Below are 15,217 nucleotides of genomic sequence, written 5' to 3' on the forward strand. Positions count from 1 at the left end.
AGGAAAAAAGAAGCATAAATCAATTCATATCTCAGTAAGGGGTGCAGGCAGAGTGTGGAAAACAGACCGTTTTAGTAGTGCTGCTCTATTTGACTAAAAGGCTCTGATTGCTCAAATTTTATAGAAGACATTCTGAAAATCATGCATGATACATCACACATTTGCAACTCTCTGTCCATAGTTAGGAATTTTGTCAAAGACCACTGTAAACTTTCTGGATTGCATTTGCATTTCTGATCTATGCTGCATCATTTCTTATGCAGAAAAGCCCATAAATATGAATATGGCAGAAAAAAACTTTTAACAAAAGTAATTTGTAGTTCATTAAAAGCTCCATAGGGTGAGATGATTTAGAAAAAGAAAAACTTAAAGAAAAATAATCTTACAGAAAATTTCTACTGCACATTGTACTGTATAGAAACTGATTCTCTGCCATGCAGACGCTGCACTTGTGCAAGTAAGATTTGTCTAGAATAGAGGGAAATAAATATTTATAATTTTAGTTATAGTAACTTTGCATCCCCTGAATTTTGCTTAAAACTTTGGAGTCAGAATCACTCAGATCCTCCCAAGGAATGCTAGTTTCTGACAAGACCTTTACAAAGTTTCACAGGTTCATGACAGGACCCAAAAATGTACAGCAGCTGCTGCAGCTTTCTTAAGCAGTGGGCCATCAGATCATTCCCAGGAGATCTGTTATTGTGTCACCTGTCAACATAAAATAAGTGAAGAGTGAAATGTGCTTGATGCAATTATCGACAGCCTTTTCCCCTTCAGAAGGTGATACTGCTGAGAGTGGACAAGGCTAATCTGGACAGGCTGTTCCTTTCTCCTGTACCAAAGAAAAGCAAGGTAGTATTCAGACAGACCAGAATATCCACAGGTAAATAGGCCGTTAGTAACTTGCAAGGATTTGCTCATGGCAGGATATTTGTTATTTACATTTGTCTTCATCTCATTCCCATTATGAAGTCTGCAGCCTGCTTGCTTCCTACGAAAGTGTCATGAGATTCAAGAGCATCTCTTGAAATGAGGTTTCTGATAAACAGGCTGTAAGTGATTTCAACTTCAGGGCATAAGAGCTACATCTTTGTAATGAATACCAGTTATTTACTTAAGATCAATTTTCTAAATGTTTGCTACTTGTCTTCTCACAAATAAGAGTTCTATGTAAAGAATAGCGATTAAATATGTCCTCAGATATACATTATTATATTGTACATGAGTTCAATGTACATTGTCAAATAGAAGAAAAACAGCAGCAAGCAAAAAGGAAGACATATTGGCAAAGCCTTCTACTATGGCCAATGTGGGATGGTGTTCTGGTACCTTCAGTGTGTACTTGCCACTAATCCAATAAAATATTCCAAAACTCCCTCTTAAACTTTGTATTTCTTATTTATTTCAGGGGAGCTAGGAAGGATACTAAAGCATGCGAAACAAGAGCTGTCCTTTTTCACTGGCATTTATGTACACAGTCTTTTGTGCAACACTTGGCTGCATATCTGAACACTTGCATACTCAAATTCCCACTGGATTATTCACAACACAGCTTTCCTTGCTCAGAGGTGCTATACATTCAACCTAGCTGAGTTAATGGTCTCCTTCCTATAACTGGCAAACTCCTACAGCTGCTGTGCACATCTAAGTAATTAGTCACTGCCCCATCTAGCATTGAGGCAATTGCAGGCGAGAGAATTGCTTCGTTTCTGAAATTCATTCCCAAGCACGCATCCTGAAACCCAAAGCAAGCCCGTGTGAGCTGGTTCTGCTTACCACTGTCGGCACCAATGTAGCTTTCAAACAAGCTTGCCAGGAGCTTGTTGGAGGATTTCTGGAAAATGCCTACTACGGTTTCATTAAGCGGGTCCTTGTTCTTCTCAAGCCACCCAATGATGTTGTAGGGAACCTACAGCAAGGCATTGAAAACAAACCAGAGGTTGCCAATGTTCCCCTTCAGAGCTGCCAGCCGTTCTTTGCAGTTTGGCTTGAAGCCAATGACTTTTTGTGAAGAGCTGTTCTCAAAGCAGTACCAGCTGCCCAGGTTTTCATCACTTCCCCTCCAGTTGTCTGCTTCCTGATTCCCAAACCTCTCTTCCTGATAATTAGCATGTGAATCCCACACATCCCTTCCAAACTATCTGGTCCCTGCATCTTCTCACAGACTCCATGTGATTATCTGTGGAGATACCATGTGGCATTGGTGTCCCAGGAACGCTATTAAAAAGTGCTGAAGTATAAATCACACAAGTAATAATTTAACTTCAAAATAGCATGCTACACTGGAACAATTGGGGTTTTCTAATAGAATCTTAATGATTACAAACTAACTCAAGGACTTTGCCACAGCTCTGTTTAGTGGGAAATACGTTCCATTATCAGTACCACAAGGGAATAGAAATTCTAATTTTCTCTGCTGAATGCATTAACAGCTTCAGATAAGTACCAAGATCAGCATTATTTCTTTTAATAATTACAAAATTAGCTTAATGCTCAATTATAATTTGAAATTATCAGCATCAGGTAAATTCCTGCTCTGCTATGCAGGCTTCTTCTCAATTGTAGTTTGATTAAAAAATTCCTGTGACCCTCTCAAATTATTCCTGCCTATCTGGTCTGAAAACAGAACTTCAAAACTGGACAAGTTTTGGCTCAGGTATCACAGTACTGGATTATGTTCTCGTTCACCTCATCACCAGTGAAACTATAAACTGAACCACCACATCAAAGCTAACCACACTTCCTTTTGCTATTTTGACACCGGTCCTAAAATGAGTAAAAAGTGATATCTTTTTTTTTTTTTTTTTAAACCATCCCTTGAGTTAAAGCAGAAATCAGATCACTTTTCCAGGAAACTGAGGTGAAAAGCTAGATGCTGCTGCTGTTTAATTACTAGACTTACTCAGATTGGAGGAAAAGTGATAAAGGCAAAGCAAGGCATACTTCCACCAAAAGTACTATTAGCCTTCCTCAGATTATTTCATTCTATTTCTGCATCTAAGGAGCAGATGTCCTGGTGGCATCTTACTCTGCTGCAGCACTTGTGCAGAGAAAGCAGATATCTGTTTTTACTCCTCACCTTTCCTTTCTTCCCCTCTTCATCCTTCCCACCCTCCCTTGTTGTGTGCTACAGCCAAACCCCACCTGAAAAACCTCTGATACAAAGTCTGCCTGCCAGCAGAGGAACTTACGGCACCAGCATAATGAAGGAGTTCAAAGTGAGCTTCATATTTCCTTTTCTTATCAGGCCTGGGCTTCTGTAAATTGGGTGACTTGCCAAGATGGTTGTCGTAGAGTTTGGATTTGAAAGTCATATCTGTGGCTTTTGGGAACATGCATTCCTCTTCAAGGATAGACAGGATTCCCAGTGGCTGTGGATTTAAGAGCATTTTTGTTGAGAAACATTTAGGCTACCTGCTTTCAGTGGCTATGTAGCCTGGAATGTTAAGCCTGCAAAATTTCTTCTTAACCAACTACTCTGTTAAAACAGTAACCACCCCGTTGACTATTCCGTATGTCACCTTTGACTGTTCAGTATGTCACTTCTGCCTCAGGAGGCTTTATGGTTGCTTCCAGAAAGAGTTTGATTTATCCTTCAGGGCAGCTGGACCATTTATCATAATGATAATTCATGTCTCAGGAAGAGATGAATGAACCTCATAGCACTGGGCAGATTGGCTTTGAGGGATTAGGATCATGCACACAAATCCTGCCTTGGGCAAGAAAGTGATCAAATAGAAGACCGCTTAATAATCAGACTTTCTACTTCTGCTGTTACAAATTTCCTGCTAACACAAGATGCAAAATTTCATGTTTCCTCACAGATCAGCAGGGTTAGATGCTGTGCCATAAAACATGGCAGAAAGAGATACAAAGGTTATACAGCAGACGACAGGTGTCCCCACCAGGACCACATTATACTCTCAAAAAAAGGGAAAATGAAAGGCATATCCCATGCTGGGGAAGTGGTGAGAGGTTTCTTTCCTTTTCAGAGTAGAAAGAGCACAAAGGACTTTGCACATCAGCATGTAATGTGAGAAAGAGGAGCCTCACAGGAGATGTACAGGGCCCAAGACTGAAACATTGCATTGCAACATTTTGCCCTGAGTAGCTGACGAGTTTGATGTTAAGCATATGTGGTACAGACTGAATGAAGGAACAGCAGGGACAGAGAAAGAGAAAAGTGCAAACCAGGGAAGATGATGCAGCCATACAAATCACCAGTTACATCTTGTTGGCTGCTCTTGGCTCTTTGAGGCAGAATTCCAAAGGTAAAGCTGAGTGGCCACAAATACTGATTTTCCTGTGATTCTGTATTCAGGTAGAAAGGCAAGAAACTTGTCATGCTGTTTATCCTACTCTGTTCACTGGGCCATGAGGACACATTCATAGGAGCATCCTGAATCCAACCAATTCAGGGAATACTCCTCGGCATGTACATACCTTCTCGATTAGATCAATGCAGGCCTGCAGGTCCATACCAAAGTCAATGAATACCCAGTCAATGCCTTCCTTCTTATACTCTTCTTGCTCCAGGACAAACATGTGATGATTGAAAAACTGTTGCAGTTTCTCATTAGTGTAATTGATGCACAGCTGCTCAAAGCTGTTAAACTGCAGAAAGAGAGAAAAAATAAGCATTTGCGTTGTAGTTAACTTGGTAGAACAGCAAGAAGGAAACTGTTTATAGCCCAAAGCATATGAGATCTTGTTCCCAGGAGCTATTGACATGTCCAGCCATGTAGTTTTTATATCTATTCATGGAAAAAAAAAACTCCATGTAAAACCATACACATTATTTGCCTTATGGCTTTCTCAGCACTTTGCCTTCTGTTCATTTAGAAAGAGAAACACCCAGCCAATAGCTATCTCTTGGCATCTTTTATGTCCTTCCAACCAGTCCTCACACATTAATACTCACATCAAAGATTTCAAACCCAGCAATATCCAGGACTCCAATGAAGAACTGTCTTGGCAGCTTAGTGTCCAAGGTCTTGTTGATACGGACCACCAGCCATTTGAACATTCGATCATACACTGCCTTAGATAAGGCCCCAACAGCGTACAGAACCTAAAATACATGTTTTAGAACACTGCAGTGTGAAATAAAATTCACTGGGGAAAACAAAGATTTTGGTGCAGTAGACTAATTCAATGTCTGTTTACAGTTTAAATGAAATTTCCCGATGCTTTGAATAATCACCAAGGTATTGTTAATACAACACAGTTTCTCCTATTATCTCTGCTGAATTTCCTTCAAATCACTGCTAAATATATGGATGTCTTCCAACACATATGATAAAGTGCTTTTGAAGTACATCTTGGGCAACAGCTGGATGACAAGTTCCAAATGTTTTAATCCATTATATTTCTGTGGAAGTAAGATAGCAGAAACTCACAGGCCAAAAGCCAGCTATGATGTCCACAGCTACTGCCAGAGAGGAGTGAAGGTTTATGCTCATGTTGTTGATTGACATCTTATAATTTTTGAGGGATGCTATGGCATGAGCAGACAATAGGAAAAGTCTGTCTAAAGTATCTTCTTTAGCCTGTGAGTATCTGCATCATCAGGATACACCTCACTGTAGTGGTTTTTTACTTTCTGAGCCTGTACCACAGGCTGTCTTCAAATAGCAACTATTATTGTAACCAAAACGCTGCAGCATCTTCTACAATATTGCTACAGCTGCAGCATAGCAACCCAAGGACTCCTTTCCCCTTAAATTAGGAGATAACTTAAAGTGGATATTGCCTTTAGCTGTTTGAGTTCACACAGAGATTAAAAATTACATGAATAATGAATGAGCAATGAGTGAATAAATAATCCATGGCTCCAATCTTCTAGGTAACTATCCTCATCCAGAATTAGCTATCAATCCCCATGTGGTTTTACTGCACCTGGTTTCTTGGAGTACTGCTAACACATCAGAAAAACAATTCTATCAAAAGTTGTGCTGGATAGTATTCCTTTGTCAGTCTCTTCCCCAGTTTCCCTCAATTTCACCATGTATTTCCCCTAGTTTGGTCATATAAAATGAGAAAAGGTACTAGAGGCTCATGTTAATATCTCTAGCAGCTGTCTGTCTCTCTGAGATGTTACAGGCAAATCCTCTAGGCTTGCAAGACATCTGTCCAAATATCAAGAAAGTGTCCTTACCTGTTCAACACTTTGACCTTTGGTCACATACTCATTGCCAACTTTCACTCTAGGGTGCAACAAACCCTTAATCAAATCAGAGGAGTTGATTCCCATCAGGTAGGCAGCTTTGTCAGCACCTGGTCAGGAGATATAAGGTTTCAATTGGCTTTAAACTTCTACATGGAAACATGCCCAGCTAAAAAAAATATTAATTACATTCACTTTAAAAGACAAATTGGATAAAGGCCTAATTTGTGTTAGCTGTGCCTGTACTCTCCCTTATGGTAGGTCATCTGACTACTTTAAACCCCAGTTGCTGCAAGAATCTCACTGAAGAAGCTCTTCAGGCTTAGGGAGAAGAACATATCTCCACACAAGTTATAGACAGTTTCAAGTATAAGAGAAAATAAAAAAGCAGGACCTGTAGTGATGAAAGAGAAAGTTAAGGCAGCAGGATTTCACAACCATTTTGTGCAAATGGTCTCAAACATGGAATTCAATCCTGTTAGTCTGGCTGTGTTCATCTCCTGCTGAGCAAGGTTATCCACCACTGAATAAGCCTGTTACAAGTACAGTACTCTTGGCTGATCAGGAGTGCTACAAGTGTGCAAGAACAAAGCAAACAGGCAGCTGCTTCCTCAGCACAGTGCCTGGTACATGCTAGACTTTTGAAGCTGAGGAGCAATTTTAGGTGTTTTTCTTACTTTCAGTGCCATCAGCCTCTGCCTGCTCTTCTCGAGGTCTTTGCTTGAATTTCATATTCCCAAAGTGCATGATGGCACCTGTGAGCTTGTAGGAACCAGCCTTCTCATCAGGCACAAATCCCAAGATGTCCATGGCTTGCTGTGAAAAGGAAACACAGACATGTTGTCACTTCCCTGCTCAAAAGCAGTGGTGATTGCAGGGCAGATATTACTATCCTACCTTTGCAGGGCAGATATTACTATCCTGCCAAGGTGTGTTATCACCCAAAGCAGCCACTGGAACACCCTGAAGACCCAGTAGTGGCAGGGACCAAGGGGAGAGCTCTCTTCATCTAGCATTTTATATATAAAAAATTATAAAAGCTGGACATTACACGGAGCAAGGCCAGATTCAAAAGTGTAACAGTTACCAGACCTTGTGCTTCACCGTCTGAATGCAGTTAAGACCCAATCCTACTTCTGCTTTAGTCCAACCGTTTCAGGGACAGAAGTCAGGCTCCTCCCAGTAGTCTTCCTCCCCTGATCTAGGAAACCCAAAGTCATATCCATACAAACTTACATCTGTTGCCAACAGTTCTTCTCCATCATCCAAGTTGTCCACTGTAACCACTCCTTGTGAGCAGAAGTGGTAGTCATATGGGTTGGTAGAGATCAGGAGCATGTCTGTAAAAGAACTGCCAAGGTCAAAACTGCCATCCATTCAAGCTATCCTCAGAAATGGAGATGGAAAAATCAAATGTAACCTACGTTTGTTTCTGTACTACTGCATTGTTTGTTGTTTTTATTTTAATAACTGCAGGGCAGAAACCAGCTCTCCAATTCTACTATGTTAGTCTGAAGATGTAGAGAAAGTGAATAAAAAGAACATGGAAATACTGCATATTAGCATCTGCTGTGCATACACATCTATTTAGCATGTGTTGCAGCATACTGAGTCCATAATTTCCTATATAGTTCTACTTTTTGCCTCACATGTTTTTTAGGGGTACTTCACCTCACCATCTAAATAGTGAGGTGAAAAAGCTTTTAGTATGATCCAAGACAGGAGTATGAGCATGGCTTTCCTTTTCTATAACAGACCCAGAGAAGAGCGACTTCCAGCGCCCTTTGCAGAAGACACTTGGCTTTTGATAAACAAAAGACAGAATATGGCTTGCTCCATTGTCATTCCTTCATATCAAAACCCAAAAATGCAAAGTTGTTGTCTACAAAGTTAGCTGCCTCTAAAAGTACAGTCAGAGTCCTGCTTCCTTAAATCAACTGAAAGTTTCACCCACATTCCCCAGACCAAGATTTAGTCTAGATTTCAATCTTTTTTATGCAGGCATACATCTCTACAGATCTAAATATGTGGCTATCAATAAATATGTATCATATATAATAATTAAATGGCTATCATGAAATCTTATTCTCTATAAGCTTGTCTTACTTTGCTAGGTAGTCACTCTGATATAAATTACTTTTTCTATAGTTATGTTTATCCATAGTTATTGCTATTGATACTTATCCATATTTAGGTATGGATGTGTTTATATACAAGCACATACATTTCTTGTCTACAAAACACACACCCCTGTTGGTTTCAGCCTCTTCAAGAGCCTGCAGACATGTTCCTGCTGGAACAGAAAGGTGTGTGCTGTTGTGGAGCACACAGAGAGTTTATGAGAAACAGAGCATTTTCCCAGCACAGGGATTCTCACAGGAATCTCAGAGCAAAGCTCCCTTGAAATCTTTCCTGTAATTGCCATTAATTAGGCCACATAAAGCTTAGAGTGTTAGGGATTTGACCACGCACTGTCAGGATAGTAAGACTTCAAAAGAGATTATGATTGCTATGGCTTAGTGGGAGTGTAGAAGAGCAATGAAGTGACCCTCCAACATATTTTACAAAATGCATTCCTTCAGAGCACAAACTGAAGTCAGCAAACCACAACACTTAAATAACTAGTGAATGTTTTATTAAAGGCATCTCAGCCCTTCTCTGCCCTTCTCCAGCGGGTCTGTGGGACCACGCTGAGCCAGGGGAAACTTGAAAGGGGTAATCGCCACATAATCAGCAGCAGGCAGCTTTGAACATTCTCTCCTGCTACAAAACATGCTGGAATGTCAGTTTTGTCACTTGGGGCACAAAGAGGAAACTAGCTTTTCTTTGTGGACCTATAAGCAAATCTTCTCATATATGAAAATCTGGATAATTAAAGTTTTATCACCACAAATGCTTTGGAGGCATAGCATTTTGCAGATGTTCTGAGACCTTGGATTACACAAATTCAGTGTGACACTTTTTGCCTTTATGGTGCTATGTTTTAAAAGTCCTGCCTGAGTCTTATTCCCATTAGATTAATCTGTCATATATGAAAAATGGTCTCTGCTGCTGCCACTGGAACAACACCTCTAAAAGATTGTATTTGACAGTGGAAGTTCAGATTTATCAAGTGGAAGCATAAGGACCTTTCTGCACATGGATTTGCCTCCTAACTCCTTATCCACTGTTTCAGGCTCTTAAAAGCTGTAGATCCACATAACGCTTACCTAGTAACTCTGGTTTCTTTCCTGACAGGATCTGGTAGAAGATGTGATAGTCTCTTTCACCAGGTTGCTGGAAAATCACTCGGGATTTCTCCAATAAATCTGGTCGCACAAAGGAAAATTCAGTGAGAAAAGGTTTTGCAGCTTTCAGATGAGCAATTGTATTTTTTAATAGGAGAGAGTTTGCTGCTTACAAATCTCAATATCAGCAGATGACAGCTTGCCTGTAGTTCCAAAATGGATTCGGATAAATTTACCCTAATTCACACAGAAGAATATTCTAATTAGTGCATATAGTATATACAGAGGGAGACAAAGAATGCAGTTTGAAAGCAATCATTTGGCCCAAAGAATCAATTTATGCAAACTCCTTGGCTTTGCACAGGCATATTTTCAATGAAAAATCTCAAACAATAATATTACTGTCTTCCAAGCCTAAATCTGCAAATAGAGCTATGTAATCAGCTTGTGGAGAAAGGATAACAGTGTACTTATCTGCCAGGCTAAGATATGGCAAAGCACACGGCTTCCAGTTGCATGATGCAGGTTTACTGTAATGTAGGACTCAGACCATTAAGCCTGGGCTTAAGACACACAGGGTTCTTTTTTGGCTTCTCATTTGCAGCTCTAACTTACATGCACCTACTTATGTCAGAAGAGTGCTGTGATTTTACACAGCTTTGCCCATTAAATTTACATATCCATCTCTCCCAATTCATAAAAAATTAGTAGTTTTCATTTAGTTTCTCATGTTCAAACACACAAAAATAATTAATTTCCCTTCCAGCTGACAAGCTCCTTATACAACTGGGTAGCTTTCCAGATGCTTACAACCTCTGGTCCTATCCACCCTTTCCAATTTAATTTTTAACAGGATTTGTCAGGGAAGCATGGGCTCCAAACTCAGGCTTGTCATCCTCATGCCATTCCTTTCAGACCTCTCAGACAATGTCAACCAAATGTGGCAGAGGCAGACCTCCCAAGAGGATTGCTCTCCTGCCAACCCAATGGAGAGGAGGAGAGCCCCAAGGTGATGGCAGCAAGGAGGGACAAGCAGAGACAGTTTACTGAGCAAAAAAGGGAAACCTAATGGCTCAAGGGTAGGAGTACTGCTGCAGGGTGGGTCTGCACAGGGGAGGGTGTGGGAAGGATCAGGGGCTGTGCTGTATTTCTGACACTTAGAGGCAAAGTGCAGCTACTATAGGAAGAGGGAGAGACAGCCTAGAGGAAAACGGGGTAGGAAAATAATGCAGAGGCAGTTCTGAGGAAGATCTACCACTGCTGTTCAAAGGGCCTTCTAAAACTGGGTTTTGCTTTTCTTCTGTAAATTTTAAACAATTTAAACAGTTTAAACAATTATTCTAGCTTGATCTTTATTTCTCTTCAGGTTTTTGTTAGATCTTACTATGTTATTTTTCCACTCTGGAAATCCAATAATTTTAATGGGCAAAATGCAATCTATGAAGGGATTATGACATAGGTATTATTAACTGGCCACTGTTGAATAAGACGTCACTGGAGTATGCTGCAGACTTACGAAACGTGAGGAATTGTCATTTCTCAGGGTTTTGGCATTTCCAAAAGCTTCTAGGGCTGGGTTTGCTTGAATGATTTGATCCTCCAAGGTTCCCTAGAAATCAAGGTTGAAATACTATTGAGAAACCTACAGGCCACAGACTTAGCTGTCAGCACTAGCTCAGCCATGCATTCACTTACAGAGCTGAGCCTCTGTAGCAAAGTGATTTATTTAGCTTCACACCAGGGGTGACGCAGTGGGAATGGCAGAACAGCGAGACCATCAGTCAATTATGAGTGCTTTAAAAGGCCTCCATCATTCTGCTGCTCCCTACTGTTTGGCTTTGTAGATTTATATCTTGTGCCATCTGCATGCGAAAGAAATCACCTCGTGTACTGCTGTACTGCGGAGCATGTGGGGACACAGAGGAAAGAGGAATGTGTGTGGGAGGGGGCTACTGAAGACAGTGACAAGCACTAGAATACATTTGGGATTCTTGGAAATGAGAAAAGCTTTAACTGTTGCTCGCACAGAGTACAGTTTGGGAAGTGGATGACTTTTCCTGCTGAGGCTTCTGGGATCATTCACTATTCACCTGGGAACCATACAAAGTGAAATGGTGAGGCTCATGGCACATCTGACAGAGCCCAACACCAATTCTGCAAGGCAAAAATAAAACACCAAAGCTGATGGCTTACCCCAGTTTTCGTAGCTGGCTGTTGACAAAATAGGAACACAATGAAGAGAAAAAAGAGAGAGAATGTGAATACTAACACAGAGAACAATATAAAATATAACAATTAACAAGGTTAGCTGTCTCATGGGTACCAACACGCCAGCAGTGCTTTTTGAAGCCTTCAAAAAGCATGTGTAGCTATTACTTTGCATTCCCCATACATCACAATGGTGTAAAACCAGGTATTGCAGCTGGAAGACATTTCATGTAGTTTATCAGGTCAGGTTGCATTTTCATCACCCTTTTTTACTCCAAAATTATCCAAAAGTTCAAGTGGGGCACAATCTTATTGCCTAGAACTTGTCTGTCTGCATTTATCCTCTTTTACTCTTGCTACCTAGTGGCAGTCTCTTTTCTCTGTCCACTTAGTTGGTGTTTTGGTCTATCATAGGACATCTCCAGAGCAAAACCAGGTAGATTTCTGTAGTGGAAATTCAATCAGTAAGCCTGGGATGGGAGCACCATTGCTGCATGACCGCAGCAGGTTTTAGACACCACAATGAGCACCAGCCTCATTGCATGCAGAAAGTTGGTTCTGGACAGCTCAACCATTTCTTAAGAAAGCCTTGCAGGCCTCAGGAGAACTTATATTAGGGTTTGATGACGTGAGTTCTGTGTGCTGACTTGAAGTGTGGCTGAAATTTTGGACTTATAAATACAGTTCACAGGAATCAGTTAATTCACCACAAAAGAGCACTGAACCCTTCAAGTGCAATGAAGCTCATAGCAAATAAGCTCATAGCAACACAAGATAAAAAGCAGCATATGAATACAGTATTCATTGTAACCTTAGAGAGCACTTATAAGCAGAACAGCACTTATCCCAACAGAAATACAGAAAAGCTGATTGAAAAAATATCTTTTGTCAAAGCAATCCTTTTTTTTGTGGACAAAAAAACATTCAATGAAACAGATATTTTGATGAGAAGTTATAATCCTAGTCTTTTTGAAGACTGTTTTCCATTTGAAAAAAAAAAAAGAATCTTATTTTTTACAGCCTCTCCATCTTTTGACCGGTTTTAATACAATCAGAAGGATATTTAGCACATACAAAAACTAAAACTCCTGAGGAAAAAAAAAAAAAAAAAAAAGTGGCATCAACAAGCATCTGTCCAGAGACAGGGGTGGTGTTTCTGCTCCATCTGGAGTGTGGTAAGTTCATGTGTGCCTTTCTCCCTTCAGAGCAGCATGCTCTCAGTACTGCAGTCTGGTGAGATTAGTCGTACAAGAAAGAGGGGAACCTTGGGAGTCTGAAGTGAGTCAGCCAGCAGCAGACTTACATTCTTTTTACCAGTTTCACCCAGGGCTGCCACTGTGGCAAAGTACTGGATGACTCGTTTTGTGTTGACAGTCTTGCCAGCTCCGGATTCTCCGCTAGAGGAAAGGGGAAGAAAACAAAACCATTGCTCAAACAGCTGCAACTCCTCCTTTTAAATCCTGTCCAGCCAGCCCCTCCCATCAAGGCTGTTCTCAGACTCACTGACTCTGGTATCTGCAGCCTTTTCTGTTGCTCAGCCATTTCTGTGGAAATACCTCAAACTGACTGAATGAAGACGTGCGGTCCTATGACAGCAGTAACTCGTTCTTCACACAGCTGAGCTCAGAAGTTCTGTACAAACCCACCCTACACAGAGCTTCTTTTAGGGGCATGAAGTTTAATTACAAGCATCCAGACTAACTCTCTGGGGTACATATATCTACAGTTAATGAGCCAGTAAAAGCAGATAAAAGCTGCAGTTATTTGCCAGCATTACCCAAGAGCACTTGTAACTCAGTAGAGACACCTGAGTCTCCATCCTTTTATGCTTGCCAGTAAACATCACACCTGCTCTTTGTACCTAGGTCATCTCTTCCCTCTTTAGATGTATCTACACAACACTCTGAAACATAACTTTCAGCAAGAGTAACCACACTGAACAGAAGGAGTCCTCTGCATCCAAAGATGACAGCCACAGAAAGGCTAATCCTGCAAGGAGCAGTTTTAATTGCATGCTGGGTTGTTTTGCTGCCTACATGGAATGTTCATCAGATGGGGATCAGAAGTGGGCCAGACTCCATCAAATCTTTAGCTACTCCTTTCTCATGGAGGTCAAGTTAACCATCAGATGGACAAATTGACAGTTACTTGGTTCCAGGCAATTTAGCTGAGATTTTAAGAGTCAACTTGTATTTTATGAGGGTTTTTTTTCTTCAAAGTTTTTCACAACAACAAAGTCTCAAATCAGTCAATAAAGAAGAACTTACGTGATCAGCATAGACTGATTCTCCCGATCTGTGAAAGAGAAAAAAAGAAAAAGAAACTTAGTAGGGTGTAGAAATCATTTATTATAATTGCAAATGGGTACCAGAATCAGTCATGCAAGGACAGAAGAGAATCACATGAAGACTGGCTAGAATGATTTCCAGAAGTGAGGGTTCCAGCCCTGCCCTGAATCCTTGTCTTGTGTTTTGCTCAAATTGGTATTAACTACCTGTCAGTTGTACACATTCATCTATGTCTGGGAAACTATAATAAAGAAAGTAATTTCCTGTTCTGAAAACATTTATTTTCTTACTCCTGAGTGTATCTTTGCTCATGTCTGACCTTTCTGCTCCTGCAATACTTGATCAACCCAAATAATTTTGCTTTTTTTTTTTTTTTCACAGGCTGTTCCTTAAAATGCATGCATGTTCCTTTTCAGCTAGCCATGCTACTGGAACTAAGCTGCCTATTGTCCACGCCTAATTGCCTGATCAGAAACAAGCATTTATTAGAACATTCTGCAACCCTAATATATTATTAATCATGTTCAGAAAACACTAAATCATGGCAGCTTCCCAAGTCATTAAGCCTAAATTCCTCTTTTCTTCTTATAATTCCAGTCGTCACGGCAGGCTACATATTGAGGAGACTTATCTGATAAAAGAGCATCTCTGCAGCCAGACACACATTCCCTCTGCCCAGTGCTTTTTGTCCCCTCACAAAAAGCTTTTTCATTTTTTTTTAAAGCAAGTGTCAGCACCATGTGTTCTGGTCAAGTCTCTTTTGGATATATCCTGCTGCCTCGCAGGCCCTGGTGTGAGCACATCGCTGCTGCCCTCTGCTGATAAACTCCTTTTTACCCAGTCACACCAGGGTCAGGGTGAGGAAATTTCCCAGGGAAATCTGGAAGTTTGCTGCCACAGATCGGTGCCCGTGCAGGTCAGGGTCACGGCAGCAGTGTGGCAGGGCCAGTGTGGCAGCCACAGGCTGGCACGCACACATCTCACCAGCGTCATGACACGGAGCAGAAACTGACTGGAGAGCTGTTTCTGAGTTTGGGAAAGCACTAACAGACCTTTGGGACCTGGCCCCATTTCTGCATTCACTCAGCTCAGACAGCTACATTTGTGCACCTGACAGATGGTTACCAGAAGTGCCACAGGAACGGGCAGGGCAGTTTAGAAATGAAAGAAGTGTACGGATACACACATGTATATAAAATCATCACAGACTGCCATGCCCCTGTCGCTTGTGGACTATTTTCGTGTTTGTTCCATGCTGCAGGAGCTCTCACCCACTTCCCTGCAGCACAATCCCACCAGCTCGACTGACGAGGAGAAAGCTGGGGGAG

At 41.0% G+C, this 15,217-nt stretch overlaps 1 protein-coding gene across 1 annotated transcript in view; it reads right to left on the reverse strand.

The window, feature by feature from the left end:
* MYH15 (myosin heavy chain 15) overlaps positions 1-15,217 on the reverse strand; it is a 46,383-nt gene that overhangs the window by 24,563 nt on the left and 6,603 nt on the right. The window contains exons 6-18 of the mRNA XM_050981404.1: positions 13,869-13,896; positions 12,890-12,998; positions 11,587-11,604; positions 10,910-11,002; positions 9,567-9,630; positions 9,376-9,474; positions 7,403-7,506; positions 6,844-6,982; positions 6,158-6,276; positions 4,922-5,071; positions 4,444-4,614; positions 3,192-3,371; positions 1,777-1,909 (exon numbers count right to left, since the gene is read on the reverse strand). Of these exons, the coding sequence (XP_050837361.1) occupies positions 1,777-1,909; positions 3,192-3,371; positions 4,444-4,614; positions 4,922-5,071; positions 6,158-6,276; positions 6,844-6,982; positions 7,403-7,506; positions 9,376-9,474; positions 9,567-9,630; positions 10,910-11,002; positions 11,587-11,604; positions 12,890-12,998; positions 13,869-13,896 (1,407 nt within the window). The remainder of the gene's footprint in view (positions 1-1,776; positions 1,910-3,191; positions 3,372-4,443; positions 4,615-4,921; positions 5,072-6,157; positions 6,277-6,843; positions 6,983-7,402; positions 7,507-9,375; positions 9,475-9,566; positions 9,631-10,909; positions 11,003-11,586; positions 11,605-12,889; positions 12,999-13,868; positions 13,897-15,217) is intronic.

This window comes from Serinus canaria, chromosome 1, assembly GCF_022539315.1.
Source record: "Serinus canaria isolate serCan28SL12 chromosome 1, serCan2020, whole genome shotgun sequence".
NCBI classification, from domain to species: domain Eukaryota; kingdom Metazoa; phylum Chordata; class Aves; order Passeriformes; family Fringillidae; genus Serinus; species Serinus canaria.